Source organism: Condylura cristata, unplaced genomic scaffold (genome assembly GCF_000260355.1).
Source record: "Condylura cristata isolate star-nosed mole 26May11 unplaced genomic scaffold, ConCri1.0 scaffold00011, whole genome shotgun sequence".
Taxonomy (NCBI): Eukaryota; Metazoa; Chordata; class Mammalia; order Eulipotyphla; family Talpidae; genus Condylura; species Condylura cristata.
The window spans coordinates 29,448,582-29,466,708 of NW_004567112.1; the positions used below are offsets into that span (position 1 = coordinate 29,448,582).

The 18,127-nt window shown below is 33.8% G+C and overlaps 1 protein-coding gene across 7 annotated transcripts in view; it reads right to left on the bottom strand.

Moving 5' to 3' along the window:
* The window catches only part of CCSER2 (coiled-coil serine-rich protein 2), a 94,063-nt gene that overhangs the window by 18,364 nt on the left and 57,572 nt on the right, over window positions 1-18,127 (bottom strand). For all 7 annotated transcript variants that reach the window (XM_004680684.2, XM_004680683.2, XM_012723682.1 and 4 more), the window contains exons 7-9: window positions 14,665-14,748; window positions 11,348-11,434; window positions 8,454-8,543 (exon numbers count right to left, since the gene is read on the bottom strand). In XM_004680684.2, coding sequence (XP_004680741.1) covers window positions 8,454-8,543; window positions 11,348-11,434; window positions 14,665-14,748 — 261 coding nt within the window. The remainder of the gene's footprint in view (window positions 1-8,453; window positions 8,544-11,347; window positions 11,435-14,664; window positions 14,749-18,127) is intronic.

Below are 18,127 nucleotides of genomic sequence, written 5' to 3' on the forward strand. Positions count from 1 at the left end.
AAATCACCATCATACCCAGTTCAATTCTCAAAAGAAAGTATGCATAATTTTGAGATCAATAAACATTGCACAGAACTAATATGACAGGATATATTCTAAGATTGCTTATTGTATATAGATTTCATGAACCTGGATTTCAAACAAAACAACTTTTTGTCATCTCTTTGCCAATATTCCATGGCTCAGTACAATATAATCAGATACTTCTTTAAATGTAAGAATAACCCCATCTTCATGAATCTAAAATGCAAACAAAGTCCTATTTTCAGTGTTAGTGAAAGAAAAAACAGCTATAAGAAATGGAGCTAATGATTTTTACTAGACCATTCTACTAAGTGAAGATTCTACCTTTTGAAATTATTACCTTTGTCTACTAGTTTAGACGTAATAGATACTTGCAAACTAGCTTGAAATATTTTATAAAGTGATGGTCACAGATGTCCTCTCCAAATTAATCGATACAATTTTAATTTGCCATTTCAGAAATGTTCTGGTTCAAAAACTACACAAAACAAGTGCTCAACTAAGGAGCATTTACTTAGGTCATCTGGGCCAAACATCTATCTCATGCACTGGATAAAGAAACTTTCAGAGATTTGTACATAAGCTAAATGCAGATTGCTTTTCAAAGAAATAAGTTGTCTCTGGAGATTTGTGGAACTAGCACTGATTACAAATCAGGAGACAAATGTTCCTCCTTCACATTTCTATAAATTCTATAATTTTGAGAAAGTCACAACCCTGAGCCTGTTTCCTGACTTGTAAGATGCAGGGGTAGAATATGCTACAGACTAAATATTTATGTCCACTTAAAATTTCACATGAAACCTATTCTCCAAGGGTAGTGGTAGTAAGTGATGGAGCCTTTGGGAGGTGATTGAGTTTTGAAGGCAGAGACCTTACTCATGAGATCAATGCCATTATAGAAGAAATGCAAGAGGGCTCCCTCACTCCTTCCACGATGTGAAGGTACAACATAAAAGATGGTGTCCTTATCACCACTCCTTTAATTGAATATCTCTATTTACATGATATTTAAAACCACCAACTTTGCACTAAAGTATCTCTTGATAAATCATTAGTTCTTCAAAATAATGTTAAGTAAAAATATATGTCACTATACCTAGAACCTGGAAGGAGTTTAAAAAGATGTTAAATGTCTTACCTTTCTTCCTAAAAGTCCCTACGACACAGCAGATTCTGTTTGTTGATTTAAATTGAATTAAATCAAGTTACTGTGTTAAGATGAAGTTACACATATGTGGGGTCTGGATATACACTGCAAATACCTAAGAATCTTAAAAATGAAAACAATGACATCTACCTTCAATATCCACCCCCTTCCCCATCACAACACCAACAAATCATGATCTCTAGCATAAACCTGGGCATGAGAAAGAAGGGACAGACAACCCAGCCAGCAATTGCCAAGAGGCATCTACTTAGTAAGAACAAGTTGTCATTTGAGTTTATGCCTAGAAAGGCAAAACTGAGTATTATTCACTTTCTTTTTTGCCACTTAAAATGCCCCTTTCTATTTCCCTACCTGCCATCTGTCAAAATCCTATCCAATTTCCCATTCCCTTTAAACCCATTTCTTAAAAGCTTGTCCTGATCCTACCTAAATTACGGTAATTTTTTGTTTATAAGCCTCTACATCTTGTATTTGTATAAGGAAATTTTTTCTTCTTTTCATTTTAATAATGATTTTTCTTATTCTTTATTAAACATAACATTCAGAGAATAACAGCTTCCTAACTTTTCTTACAGTCAACTATAGCTTCTTGTTAAGTGACATTCACAGAGTAGAAAATACATACTTGTGATTAAAATTTAATAGAAGAGGGACTTCCAGTTCCAGTACAAGTTAGAATAGATATGCTTTTCCTGCCTCTTGTCAAGAAAAGCTAACACCATGGGTATTACGTACAAAACAAACATGAAATTGAAAGATAGGGCTAAGAAAGCAGACCTGTGAGGGTCCCTGAAATCCAACAACAATCAATGAATTCCTTAGGTTTTCTTTTCATAATACGCCTCCCTGGGTGGGGTAAATGTTAAAGTCTCACCACTATCAATCCAAAGTCAGCCACTGTGAAAACAGTCTGACCCCCAGCCAAGAAGCTAACTCACATGAGTCAGCAGACCACTCCTGCCTCCTCCCCTCAGCAATGTGTTTCAGCAGATCCACCTGTTCTGCTCCCCTCTGTCTCTGGTAAATCCTCTCACCCCCACCCCCACCCCACACACAGACCTCTGCCTATACCCTAGTAGTTCTTATATGCATAAATAAATAAATAATCGTTTTTTAAAAGCATCTTAGACTAAGTGATAGAAACACCAGCACCCATAAATGCCAGTGGGTACAGACAAAAACAAAAGAAAAAGAAGTCTCAAGATAAACCTATATCCTGACAAAAGCGCAGATAAGTGCTAAACTAGCCTATACAAAAACTGTACCTAATAACCTCCTAAATGCCAATAGAAAAGCTGTGATCTCAGCTCTCCTTCCCATCAGAATAGACCAACTGAGGGAGTCTAGGCTTCCATCCTTGTCTGGCTCTAATATTGTCTCATGCAGTTCTTAAACATATAGAAAGGAAATGCCAAAGACACATATTACAAAATGGGAGAGACAAAAGGACTTAAAAGTATACTTAATAATTATAAAGAAAAACTATGCACATATAACATAATACCTAGAACAACAATATTTTCACAAAAATAGATCTCAAAAGATAATATGAAAATTAATGGTAGATTTAAGCACTAACATAACAAATATGAAAGGTGCATACATACCAATTAAAAGACAGGCTGGCAGATGAGCTAAAAAATCATGACTCAACTATACACATAGTATAACATACTTTATATATATCAATGTAGTATTTTAAAGTAAAAGAGGAAAAATATACTCATGCAAAGATTTTTTTAAATAGCATATTATCAATACAGGTACCTTATAAAATGATTAAAGGGTCAGTCTACCAAGAAAATACTATAATCTTCAATGTGTGTGACCAAACTATTGAACAACACAGGGAGCAAAAAGTGAAAGAACCAAAGACCAGCCAAATTTTCTATTACGGTTGCAGCATCAAACACTTGTCCTTCAGTAATTGTAAAAGCAACTAAATCAGCAACGATACAGAAGAAATCAAATATAACATCTACAGTAAAAATGTAATCAACATTTATAGAATACTCTATAGTATAGTGAATAACAGTAAATTACATAATTATTTTCCAGAGTCAAAGAACACAGTGCAGCCTATAAACAAAACTTAAAGAACTGAAATTACGCAGAATATGTTCTCTGTCCACAATGAATTAGAAGTTAGTAACAAAGATGGCATGAAAAATTTCAAATACTTGTATATAAACAACATTTATGGGTCAAAGAAGTCTCAAGGAAAATGTAAAAAGACAAAACTGAATACAAAAAATACATAATATCAAAATTTATAGGACACAGCTAAACCAGTGTCAGAAAAGAAAAAAATTAAGTTATGACAAAATACTACCTTCCGAAAATGCTCCCAACATCAGAGAAAAAGAATAAATGAAAACTTAACAGAAGGAAGAATACAGTAAAAAACCCACTGAAACTAAACTTAGAAAAATAGAGGTAATCAAAAACATGAAGTGATGGTTCTTTGAAAATGTCAATAAAATTGACAAAACACTAAGGCTGACAAAGAGAGAAAAGAGAGAAAGAGAAGACACAACTACTAAAATCAGAAAGAAACTGAGTAACAGTATTGATTTTCCAACTATTAAAAGATAAGGGAATGCTATGGACTTTACAACTGATAACTGAGAAGACACTAAATCTAATCCAAGATGAGAGAGATCATTTGAATAGGTCTATAACAATTTAAACACTCTTAGACAAGAAATCCCTAGGCCCAGATGGTTTCACTGGATAATTCTAGCAAACATTTAAAGAAGAATTAACACCAATTCTACAATCTCATCCAGGAAGTAAAAAATGAAAGAACAATATCTAACTCTTTTATAAGGCTAAAAATATCCCAGACAAAAGTAGTTCATGAAAAGAAAATACAGACTGTTATCCCTCGTGAATATAAATATAAAAAATACTTAACAAAAAGTTCTTGGCAAATGAGGATGGGGCAGGCTTCTCTACTTGATAGATATTTCTCAGTATCTATAGCTAGCATTTACATAATGGCAAAGACTGACCACTTTCCTACTTAACTCAGAAACATGCCAAAATGTCTATTCTCATCATTCTTACTACCAAACTACTGGAAAGGCAAACTAGTCAACAAATAAGGAAACTTCCTGTTTTGCAGTTATGATAGTCTAGATAAGAAATTTCAATCTGTAGGAAATCTAAGAGAACAAATAAATGAGTTTAATAAGCTCAGATAAAAAGATCCATATTAAAAAATACTATATATAGTAAGATCCATATCTTAAAAATCTATCATATTTCTAAACACCAGCAGTGAACACATGGAAACTAAAATTTAAAACACAACGCAATTTATAAACACTCAAAAAGGAAATGTCTACTGATAACCTTTCTTGATAGGTTCTCACTGAAATTATATATGCATCTTCAGATTTCTTCCAACAATGGTACCAATAGCAAGTATTAATAGGTAATATCTCTCTTGTTCACCATCCTTCTTTGCCTTACATTGAAACCACACTTCTTCCTCAAGTTTCTAGTAAGCAATCAGAGGAAATGCTTACTTACATATGTCTCAAAAATCTCTGAAGCAGATTCTGTTTTCCTCAACTGTGGCCACTGAAATTTCCCAATATATTATAAGAAATAGTGAAGAACATGGAAACAGACTGTAACTTTCAGTCTTCCCAAAGGTTTATTTAGCCAGATTAAAAAACAAACAAACAAAAAAACCCTACACTAAACTTGGGGACTTAACAACAAGTTTTGATTCTCAAAATTACTACCGAACTGGGCACTCCCTGGTGGTGCAGCGAGTTAAAGTGCAGCACTAAGAATCGAAAGCCACTTCCACATGAGTTCGATCCCTGCCTGCCCCGGAGGAGCTCCACATGGCGCGGCAGACCTCTCCTGTCCCGCCCACTGCTGCTGCTCCCCTCAGCAGTGTACTACGTTGATCTGCCTGTTCTGCTCCCCGCTCTGTCTCTGGTGAATCCTCTCACTGCCCCTGCAACTCTGGCCTGTACCCCAGTTCTGTATGAATAAATAAATAAATCTTAAAAAAAAAAAATTATGACCGAACTAAATTTTGCTAAAGAAGAAACCTACTACATCCCCCCCATCCCCGTCATACTGCATCTAAGTATGTTTAGTGTCTGCATAAAAGAAAAAAATACATGTAACTTTTTAAGAGAAAAGAAAATGGATTCCAATAAGTTATTTCAAGTGAATCCCACTAAGTCCAAAGATAAGTCAGAAAACAAACTTAAAATTTAGTTTAATGTTAACATTAATTATAATTTAACCAAATAAATGAACATACTAAATACAACCTAGTGAACCTACATTTCTAGCACTTGCCGCATAAAGTTTTGAGTTCTACTTTCAAATGAGCTTTACTACTAAATTTCACTATTTCCCTTATTATAGATCTTTGGTTAAGCCAAAATTATGCACTTAGTATTATCTTTGCTCTTTTCACACCTCTTTGCCATTAAGTTGTACTGTTCTTTTTGCCAACTATGTCAATCTCATTGCAATCTATAAAGCCTCTCTAAACCCTTAAAGGCTTTGGAGGAAAGAACCTTAGACTACCAATCAGGAGACTGAAATCATAGTACTATCTCAGTCACTAATAAGTTTAGCATGCCATAATTTCCCTGGCTTTGTTACCTTACATATAAAACAAAGTTAGCCAGGTGATTTCTATAATAAAAAAAGTAACTGGGTTTGGGTTAATTAGAAGAATTCTAGACTGCAAAGATTACCTTCATTTCACCAAAGATCATAGTAAAACTAACTTAGAAATATATTCAAGATTTTATAGCTTGCAACCTTGCTAAACTGGTTGTTTTCATTAGTTTTCTATGGAGCTCTTACAGTTTTCCATGTATATTATCATATCATATATAAATAGATAGTTTTACTTCTTTGCCTATTTGGATTCCTTGTATGTCTTTTTCCTGTCTTGTTGCTCTGGAATCAACCCAAATGCCCAAAAATAGAAGACTGGATTAAAAAGACGTGGTACAGGCCCTCCCTGGTGGCGCAGCGGGTTAAAGCACAGCACTGAGAATCTGAAGCCACTTCCGCATGAGTTCAATTCCCGCCTGCCTCCTGCCCAGGAGGAGACCACATGGCGAGCCAGACCTCTCCTGACCCGCCCACTGCTTCCCTCAGCAGTGTACTTTGTCAATCTGCCTGTTCTGCTCCCACTCTGTCTCTGGTGAAGCCTCTCACCGCCCCTGAGCCTCTGGCCTGTACCCCAGTTCTGTATGCACAAATAAATAAATAAATCTTAAAAAAAAAAAAAAAAAAAAGACGTGGTACATAAACACAATGGAATGTTACTCAGCAGTCAAAAATGATAAACTCAAGCCTTTTTTGCAGCAACATGGATGGAGCTGGAAGGGATCATGCTTAGTAAAATTTTAAGCCAGAAATAAAAAGAAAAATATCAGATGGTTTCACTCATAGCAGGAGCATAAGGGGCCAGGGGAAAAAAAACAGAAAGAGAGACAAAGGTAGTAGAGTAAAAATGAAAACAATGAACAACTATAAACCAGAGACATTTTAAGATGGTGGAAGGGAGAATGGGATCAGAACTAAGGTGGGAAGAGTGCACTGGATTGTGGTGATGGCACACAGGTGAATTGGTGGTAGGAAGCCCATGGGAATTACAACTGAAATGAAAAAATGCACAAAATGAAGAAAGATACAAAATAATAAAAAGTTTTCAAAAATTAAAAAAAAAAAAATATATATATATATATATATATTTTTTTTTTTCTTCAGGAATATCATGGAGTTGTTCTGGACCATTTTTCCGTTTGTCTAGTGAACAGGATCACTAGTACAGTTTCCAGAACAGTGAAATTGAGGGAGCTAGAGATGGATTAAAGACTGACAATGACAAAATGGCACATCTCATACTTAATGAAATTAAGGATCGGATCTATTTAGTAAGAACACTGTCTTAAGACACAAACACAGCAACTGCGGAATCTGGAGATACCTGAAAAGCCCAGCATCCGTCTAGAAGCAAGAATTAGTCTTTTTCTGTAACTAGCTCCACCGGTAAGTTTTCAAAGTCTTTGAAAATAAGGAAATATATAATTTTTGTTGACTGTTTTTGCTCTAGATATTCAATCACTGCATTCATCTTCTTCACTAAACTCTTTGATTCTTACTATTAGACATTCCCAATCTTTTGAATCTTATAGAACTTAATAGGCTTTAACTATATCATACTGTCATCTCCTTTATTAAGCATTAGTTAATGGAGGAATTTGTATTTATCTGTATATTTCCTTCCTCAGTTCCCCACAATGACTGCAAAGAGTCTAGCAGAGACCAAGAAGTTCACCAAACTTCTGTCAAATAAATTATTAACATTGTATCTTATACAGTGTCTTATACTAACAATTACTTATTAGTAGAAAAAAATGTATAAAAGCCTATAGCTTAATTTTCAAAAAGTAGATTAATTACACTGACTCTTACATTTCCTTCTTCATTTATATAATTAGGATTCTACTGCTAAAGGTGGCAAAGAAGAGTCAAGATTGGCTAATTAAATCAAGAATTATGTGACTTGGTACCTTAAGCTAGGATAACAATTACTTCTGGTCATATGATGATTCTGTTCAGACACATCCTGCACTGAATTGTGAAAAACTCAGATTAAATTAATGTCAGTTTTGTTTTGTTTTGTTTTAACACTAGATATGTTTTGAGATGTAACACTTTTGAGAAACAACAAAGCACAGAACTCATGGTTACTTTCTACTTTTAGAAGAACCCATTCTTGAACTACACCTAAAATATAAATTTTACTACCTATATTTTAACGTAGTTATATTTCCTATTAGCCTTAACACTTATTTTAATAATCATCATAATAAGAAAAGATACAAAGTTTCAACAACAAAAATATATTTTCAGTGTCATATGTTGCTAATGAGGAAAACTACATTTTGGATTTTATTTCTTCTGGGGCATACTACTCTCAAGTGCATGTACCTACTTTCAAATGCATGTAGTGAGAGAAGACTAGATATTCATATAAAATGAGTTGTAGAATGGAATTGCTATTAAATTCACATTCAATCATATAAGACACACAAGAAAAGCTTTGGAAAGCACATAAATACCTGAGAGACAAGAAAAACCAACTTACCAAAAAAAAAAAAAAAAATTTAACAGCCCTGGTAGATTCAAAATTATTAGAAATTTGAGTAATTGTGGATCAAAATGTCAAAATAATAAACAACAAATATATGTTACTTACAGGAATTCTTCTCCAGGGTGTTTGGGTGTATTTATCAGCATATGTACATTTTTCCTCTTTAGATTTTTGGTGGCAGTTACACCGACTTGCCTAAACAAAAATAATAATTTTTTCCAATGATGAATTTTTACAAACACATATTTATACTGATGAAGTAATAAGGGACACTTTTAGGAAGTACCAATAAAATAACAGAAAAAGGCAAAAATTAAGGCTTATTCAGTAGTCTGCCGTATTCTTCAACTGGATTCTATAATCAGACAGGAAGGTTAAATTTTTAAATAAAACTTATCCTTGGTAAGTGCTTATGTCTCCCATAAAACCTACTACCTATGATTCTATGTGTCTAAGTATATATAGTATTAATTATATAGTTGTTGAATATATAGCAATATACAATATGTAATGAATGTGATTATAAATTTTAAGTATTTTCCTGAAGTATTACAAATTCAAGAAACTGAAAACATGTCCAAAATACATTTGTACACAAATATTCACAGCAGCATTATTCATAATAGCTAAAAATAGTGTAAACAATCAAAATGTCTATAAATGGAAGAATGTAATAAATCAAACGTTGCTCTATCTAATAACAGCACAGAGAACAAACTTTTCAAGAGGTATGCACTCTACTGAACCATTATTTTTAAGAGTTATCTGTTCTTTGATAAGATCAGTCTGATAATCACAAATAGATTCTCTACACATAATTCTACTCAAAGTATAGTTATTTAGACATTTATTAAAGTAATGTACCTATTATGTGAACCTTGGTCCCTCAAACATCTCATTTTTAAAAAGACTGGTAACAGTTTGTCCTTGAGGTGAAATTGGTATACAACCATATTATTTGTTGAATAGTTCCACTCAAGGTAAATATATTTCCTTGTAGAAAAAGCTAACTAGTAAACTCTTGGTAATTTCATCAAATTAAAATGTTTTTCTACTTTAAAAATATTAACCAATACTCTGACGTTTTCATTGCAACTGGATCATTACAATCCATATAGAAAATGAAACCCAATTAAAAATAAAAACATCTGGGCCCTCCCTGGGTATACAACAGGTTCAAGTACAGCACTGTGAAGTTATCCAAAGCCACTGCAGCACAAGTTTGAACCCCAGCCAGGGAGGTTACCACATGGTGTGACAGACCTCTCCTGACCCACCTGCTGCTCCCCTCAGCAGTGTATTTCAGTAGATCTGCCTGTTCTGCTCTCCACTCTGTCTCTGGTGAATCCTCTCAAACCCTGCACCTCTGGTCTGTATCCCAGTTCCATTTATAAAACAATCTGTACCGGGCTCTCCCTGGTAGCACAATGGGCTAAAGCACCACGTTATGAAGCTCTCCAAAGCCAATGTAGCATGAGTTCAATTCCCAGCCAGGCAGCTGACCCCACATGGCATGGTAGACCACTCCTGACCCGTATACTGCTCCTCTCAGCAGTGTATTTCAGTGGATCTGCCTGTTCTGCTCCCCATTCTGTCTGGTGAATCCTCACCCACCACACCTCTGGCCTGTACCCGGTTTTATAAGCATAAATAAATAAATATTTTTTAAAAAATCTGTAGCATAAACATATTGCCCACCCCTAAATAGGACAGTCACTACAAAATTCACTACAGATATATCAACTTTAAGAGTCTCTTGGAATTCACTGTATTGGGACTTAACTTTTAATATATCTAAGAAGCATATAAAGAAAAGATAAAACATTTCTCTTAATGCAATCACATTACTTAATCTACCCTGAGTACTAATTGCAGAAATAAGTTCTTTTCTGTCTTCTGTCTTCTAATATCTGAGTAAAAACTAGCAAATATTTACATAAATGGAAACTTAAATAAACATAAAAATTGGGATCACATCTTTTTCCTGAAGTACACTAGCAACTTCTTGAGCTCCACAGTAATTTTTTACAAAATGTTACACTGGCTTAATTTCATAATCCTGTCATTTTCTTTTCCCTAAAAATTATCTGGATTGGCCAGACCTGTTGTTAGCTTGAAATACAAATACTGAATCTTGAAGCTTTCCTTCTTTATACTTAGTAGGTCCTCAGTTTTATTATGTTAGTCATATTTCAGACTCAAAAAGTTTCTGCATGTCCTTACTCATATGGTCCAGTTGCCCTTTATTGTTCATAAGTTGAAGGTCTATGATCTGACTAATGGCTCAAAATTCACTATACTATACCCTTTATGTTCAGAGATATTGTTAAATAGTATTCTTATTGCTGAATTGCTGTTATACTAAAATATGCTTCTGATTTCCCAACAGAAAATTTTCTTTAACCTCTTATAATTTTTATGCCACTATATTTTTGTTATCATGACATTTTATATTACCCAAAAATTTGTAACTAAAGTCAAGATACTGCACATATTGTTTTGTATGAGACTACTGGAGCAATTATAAAATTTTATTATAAAAATTCAAACATGAATGTGAGAGGTCACTCAAGAGCATCCATGATTAAGAAACATTTTCTTAGAATATCTTTTACTCAGACACCCTAAGTCATAACAGCTGGTTTTACACTTTCCAGAGAAAGAATATACCCTGTTCTCAAGTGATCAACATAGTTCCTTAAATACACGTGAAGGAAAATCCATCTGCATCAATAAAAAATGAATGCAAACTGACGAATTTCAAATTCTCAAAGCAGAGGCCACTGAAAATGAGTCCACAAAGATTTTCTTCCTACCTTGAATATGTAATATGTAGAATAAAAGTTAAAACATATAGCTTGAGTACATATAAGCTAAAAATAAAAACAAAAGTACAATTCTGAAAGTCAAAAATAAAGTTGAATTTCAATTCTGGTTAGAATTTTATTTAAAAAAAGATGTATTTGCCAGTTTGAAATATATTCCACTATAATACTTACAAGTTGATGTTCTAATAGTTGAATTTTTTCATCTTTTTTCTTTATTTCTTCTTTCAGTTGTTTTATTTCATTTAATAAATCTTCATTCTGAAACATTTCAAAAATTAAGGTTAGGTATTTAAATGTATTTAAAATACCCTAATGAGAAACATTAAGTCAATATTCAGTCCAATTAAGGTCTTAAGCATCCTTGGTATTAAGCTATTTTTTTTTTTAAATAGCTATTTACAACCAAAAAAGAGAAACACATGTCTTTTGCAGCAACTTGGGTGGGGCTGGAAAAGATCATGCTTAGTGAGATAAGCCAGAAAGAGAAAGAAAAACACCGGATGGTTTCACTCATAGCAGGAGTATAATGGACCAGGCGAGAAAATGAGAAAATAACAAAAATAATGAACAACCATATACCAGAGACATTTTGCAGGGGTGGAGAAAGGAATGGGATCAAAAATGGGATCATGGTGATGGCACATGGGTGATGGGTGACTTGGTGATGGGAAACTTGCGGGGATTACAATTGAGATGGGGGGAAAAATGTACAAAATGATGTAAAAATAAACTGTTGTGAAATAAAAAAAAAATAGCTATTTAAAAAAAATTTTGATCTTAGCTATTTAAAAAAAATTCTGATCTTTTAAGAATTCATAGTCTCAGAGTCTAGCATGTTACTAGAAACCATAATAGCAGTAGACAGCTAACATTCAGTAAGTAATTATGAGGTAGCAAGAACTAAGTATCTGTTGGTATCTAAGCATTTTATCCTAACTACAAGATGATATGGATGCTATTATCCTCATGTGTCCTTATATCCCAGCAAAAAAAAAAAAAAACTAGAATTTAGTTCTTATAGTGAAAATAAATATATACAAAACAGTGATTTTAGCTAGTTATCAATAAATACATAAAAGCTGCCTGTACTCAGTAGGATGTCACCTTATTTTAATGACAATTTCTTTCACTATACAGAAGATTTTTGGTTGGATGTGGTCCCATTTACTTTTCCCATTTGCTTTTCTTTCCTTGCCCAAAAATATCATGGAGGTCAATGTTCTAGAGTATTTTTGCCTATATTTTCTTCAACGTGTTTTATGTTGTTAGATCTTACATCGAAGTCTTTAATGTAGTTTGAATTAATTTCTGCATATGGATGAGAGAGTAGTCTAGTTTCACTCCTTTATATGTGATTGGCAAGGGGTAACATATGTAGGGTCTTCTATGAAGAATTCTCATAACTCAGCAGAAAAAAACAGAAACAATAAAAATTGGCACAAGATGTAAATACACACTTCTTGAAAGAAGACATAAAAATGGCCAACAAACACATGAAAAAAATGCTCATCATCTCTTATCAGGGAATGGTGAACAAAACATAATGAGATACCACCTCACACCTATGAGAACTGCCCATATCAAAATGACCAGAAACAAGTATTGTTAAGTTTGTAGAGAAAATGTAACCCAGCCCCTAAAAGAAAACAGGCGGCATCTCGAATTATTAAAAATAGATCCACCATATGATCCAGCAATTCTCCTCTTAGGTATCTACCCAAAAAATTCAAAAACACTATTTGCAGGGATATATGCATGACTAGGTTCATTGCAGCACTATATGTAAAATCCAAGTTATAGAAGCAACCTAAGTGCCATAGGAACGACAAGTAGATTAACAATATATGGTATTAAAAGCTAATAGAAACCTATGTGGACACAGATCTGTCCTAACATGTTATTACATCATTCTCTAGGACCCAACAGACAAATAGCAAGTTCTCACAATGATACATATAGTTGGCAAAAAGTGTTATTTCACTGTGAAAAAAATAAAAATCAAATTACTATCTGTATTGTTTTATTAGTGAAAGCAATATTCAATGTGATTAATGAGAATACCGAAAAAACAGGTAGATCAGAAATCACAAAGCGATAAGGTTCATTTTCCAGAAATCCATGCTACATATGATCCTAAGGGTGAAAAATACCTACAACAAGGTATTTGAAAGTTTACAAATTTATCCAATGAGGAGACAAATGAAAAACAAAACCCACATTTATAAATACAGAGAAGAGACTAGTAGTTGTTCAAGTTCTGAGATGTGTGGGGGGAAGGGTAGGCAAAAATGGTTGAAGATGGTCAAAATGAACAAACTTCTAATTATTAAGTCAGGGAGGATGCAACATATAGCATAGAAAATACAGTTAATAATATCATGTTACTTCCTTGAAAGTTGCTACAAGAGTAGAATGGATTATGGGGTGTCATGGTAGTAGGAGTATAATAGCACCTAAAGGAGAAGTTACTATAACTCTAAAATACAAACAACAATGCAAATGAATGTTACCACAATATATATATTTTTAAAGTTATAGTTTTTATAACTATGGATGATGATGGATATTAACTTATTATGGTATCATTTCATAATATACACATACACACATGCCTTGAATCATTATACAGTTGAGATTAATGCAATGCTACCTCTCAATGATACCTTATACAGTTGAGATTAATGCAATGCTATATCTCAATGATATCTTAATATAAAAAAGCTTTCTTCAACTAAAACAAGCCTAAAGATGAAAATTACAAAGATACTTTCAAACATTCACTACAACTTATCTACATTCTATAATTTTGAACATGAAAAGAAAAATAATCTCACATTCACTATATTTCTTCAATTCTGTGATTTGATATGAGAGGTACCTACTAATCATTTTGATTTTTATTGGACAGCATGTTTTTAAAACTTAAGCATAATTATTAAATGTTTAAATAAAAAAAAGAATCCTGGGTTCTCCCTGGTGGCACAACACATTAAAGCACAGTACTATTTAGTTCTCCAAAGCCACTGCAGCACAAGTTTGATCCCTGGCCAGGGAGGTGACCCACATGGCATGGCAGACCTCTCCTCACCCACCCGCTGCTCCCCTCAGAAGTGTATTTCAGTTGATCTGCCTATTCTGCTCCTCAATATGTCTCTAGTGAGAGTCCTCTCATTCCCCACACCTTGGCCTATACACCAGTTCTTGTGTGCATAAATAAATAAATCTTTAAAAAAATCGTACACTAGTAGACGCGTAGTGATAGACGGACAAATGATTACACAACTGTTAAAGTGAAAATGAAAGTACACAGGATGTCATATCCATTTTAACTTAATTTTAAAGTTAGAAAAATCTAAAAGCAAGTCTATTTAACCCCCAGACCCCCCAAAACCTGCATATTTTAATACAAACATTATCAAATGTTTTTGCTTACCATTTTAGTAATAAAAGTAATTTTGAGCAGTCAGAAGTACTATATATAGTCATACCTTATATATTTGGTCAGTATCTTCTGGTTCTGGACTGGAAGGCAATGATAGTTGGATATCATGCAGTGAACCACTTCCATCATGCTGTTAGAAAGCAAAGAAAAAAAAACGTGAGAGTAATACCGTAACTTTGGAAATCTTGTTCAAACTGAATTTTACTCCAGACCAAATGCTAGCATGGTCAAGAACAAATAGAAAATAAAATTTTAGAAAACTCTTTTTTCATCTTTATGCACTAGTACAAGAAAATATGAAAAAAGAAAAGTGAGAGTTACAAGAACAATCACCTTTAGCTATAGATAGCAGTGAGTTGATGAAGCAAAAAGTTACTGAAGTTGTAGAGTGGGAAAGGAATATATTCAATGTAAATCAGCTTTTATATTGTTGTAGTATTTTTAGTATAAAGGAGTCAAAAATCATAAGGCTTATGCCATGAAAATCATTTGATTAATAATACGATACACATAAGTATATATATTACTTGAATCCATTTTTATGTGATGTCTGAGGATAGGCAAGAAACTAATCAGAACAGTGACTAACCCAAGAAAGGAAGATTAGGGAACCTACTCAAATACCAGGAATACTCTGTCTTGACTATACAGTAGTTACATGGACACACGCATATGAAAATTTCAAGACTGTCTGCACATGAAATTGTACATCTTAAGCACTTTGCTAGATGTATAATTCAATTTTATCCTTAAACCAATAAAGCTTTTATCCTTAAACCAATAAAGAAAGTGAACGGATAGGCTCTCCATAGTGGCACAATGGGTTAAAGCATAGCACTGCAAGGGAGCCACAGTTGCCTGAGTTAGATCCCCAGCCCTAAGGTGACCCACAAGGGGACCTCTCGCTGCTCCCCTCAGCAATGTACTTGTCGATCTGCCTGTTCTACGCTCCACTGTCTCTGTGAATCCTCTCACTGCCCTTGCACCCCTGGCCTGTATCCCAGTTCCATACGCATAAATAAATAAATCTTTTAAAATATATATTTAAAAAAAGAAAGTGATAGGATAGTATTAAATCCTAACTTTTGTGAAACTGGTTTAGAAATAATCAACTAAAAATGGCATGTTCAATAATTCACAATTTCTAAAAAGATGAATCAGTGCCTGGGATGATGGTGAGAGATTGAAACTCTGGCCAACACAGATAGTAAAATTGTGGTTCAATACCTTACGTGTTCAAATGGAACTTAAACTGCTCTGGGATATCCCCTGAATAAAAACTTTCAAGGAAAACTCTCATCATATTCTTCCTCAGACACAGATGCCCTGAAAGAAATCTCCCAGACCTTAGATTTCTCCTGCAATGAATCAAGAATGCTAACATAGGAAGCCTAAGCATGCAGGCAATTTTCTTCCTTAATCACTATTGAAACAGACTCCCGAGAGATGAGGCCTAAGAATGTGAATTTAGAAAAGCTCAACAGATAACAATGATTGAGAGTGAAGATGATGTATTTTACAAATATCTAGTATAAATACATCTTTACTGGCTATATCACATGGACAATAAGAATTTGACCTGAAAGGAGAGGTAATGCCCTAATGAATAAAATTGTTTAAAAAGAGAGAAAGAAATTTCACAGGCTTCATTTCAGTTAAAAAAAAATTCATCTCTGCTGTAAAATGCCTTAGGAAAGACAATAAAAACAGTCCATAAATAAGTATATCTTAGGAAAAAAGGAATGTAAAAAACAAACAAACATCTGTAATCTTCCTTTTTACTGCAAAGTGGAACCCCAAGGAATGCGAGGTTACATAAACACATAATGTTTTGCACATAATATTTGTTTCCCAGTAATATTTGTGGGAAGTCAACAAAACAGAAAAAATACATGAGCTTCAAAGTGAAGGAACAAAAACGGGAATATAGAGATCAAAAAATACCAAGAAGATCATTAAGTACTAAGAGTTCAGGACAGTGATTCCAGAAGTTTATACATGAACTTCGAGATTCTCTATGAATAGTAGTAGCTTGAATCTCATTCTGAATGACCTATCTCATATATTCTGAGAAATAAGCTAAGATATAAATCAAGACCATTGCCCAGATTCCAAATTAGCCTCTAGAAGGTGTACACTCCAAACACATTTGATTTGAAAACAGAAATGACATTAAAACCAGAATCAAAAGGTGGCTCACTGGAATATCTAGCTTTAACTCAACTAGACTGTTGGTATGCCTTTAAAAAAAAAATCAACAGTACTTCATAAAATTGTAATTTGGATTACATTACAATATGTAATCCAAAGTCACTCAACATAAAAATACCAAGAAAAAATTAAGAGACAGCAAAGCTGAAACAACAGATGTTGGTATTAACTGGAAGACAATTTAAAATAGCTGTTATAAAAATACAATATAGATAATTCCATTTATGTGACTGTTTTGAAAAGGCATAAATACAAACACATAATACAGATTAGTGGTTGCCAGGAGTTAGCAATTGGTATAGGCATCAACTATAAAAGGATTTTTTTTAGGGGGGGGGAGAAGGGGGACTGTGGTGAGGGGATGACATTAATAGCTGTACAACTATATGCATTTGCCAAAATTTTACAAATTTGTAAAACAAAAAGGGAGCCCTCCGTGCATGTAAATTACACCTCAACAGAACAGTACTAAACTGAGTGAATCTCACCCTAGAAATTAATGCCCAACCAGAACTTGTGAAAATAAACTCAGTTGAAAATAGCATTACAGCATATATAACTAAGGTCACATGTATTAGAATGGTGCCTATATTCAATATCACTGTTAATCTTAAAGAAAGAAAAAGACTTGGAAACACACATTCAGAGGTGAGGTGAAGGTGGTAAGCAGTAAGTAAGTCAATGAATACCCAATACCACCAGTAAACACCAGAAGCTAGAGAGGCAAGGAACATTCCTCTCTTTGCCTCATATTCAGAGAGAACATGACAATACCTTAGTGTTAGATCTCCAGCATTCAGGACTGATACAATAAATTTCTATTGTTAAATATCACCCAGCTTGTGGTACTTTACTATGGTGGCCCTAGAAAACCAATGTAAGGCCCAACTATAAAAACAATAAAAAGCAAATGAAAAGAAACACCAGATAAATCTCAACAATTACCAGAAAAATAAATATCACAACACAAAAGGTAGACTTAAAAACAAAAAGCAGTGATTAAAAATAGAGACCTTTATTCATAATCAGAGGAACAATATAAGATGTACCAGTCCAAAACAAGTTATATACCTAATATAACCTGAAAATACTTAAAGGAAAAAAAAAAAAAAACAGAATTAAAAAGTGAAATCAGGGGCTCTCTCTGGTGGTGCAACAGGTTAAAGCACCCCATAATGAAGCTCTCCGAAGCCACTGCAGCACAGGTTAGAGACCCTGCCAGGGAGCTGACCCACATGGCGTGGCAGACCTCTCCTGACCTGCCCACTACTCCCCTCAGCAGTGTACTTCGTCTATCT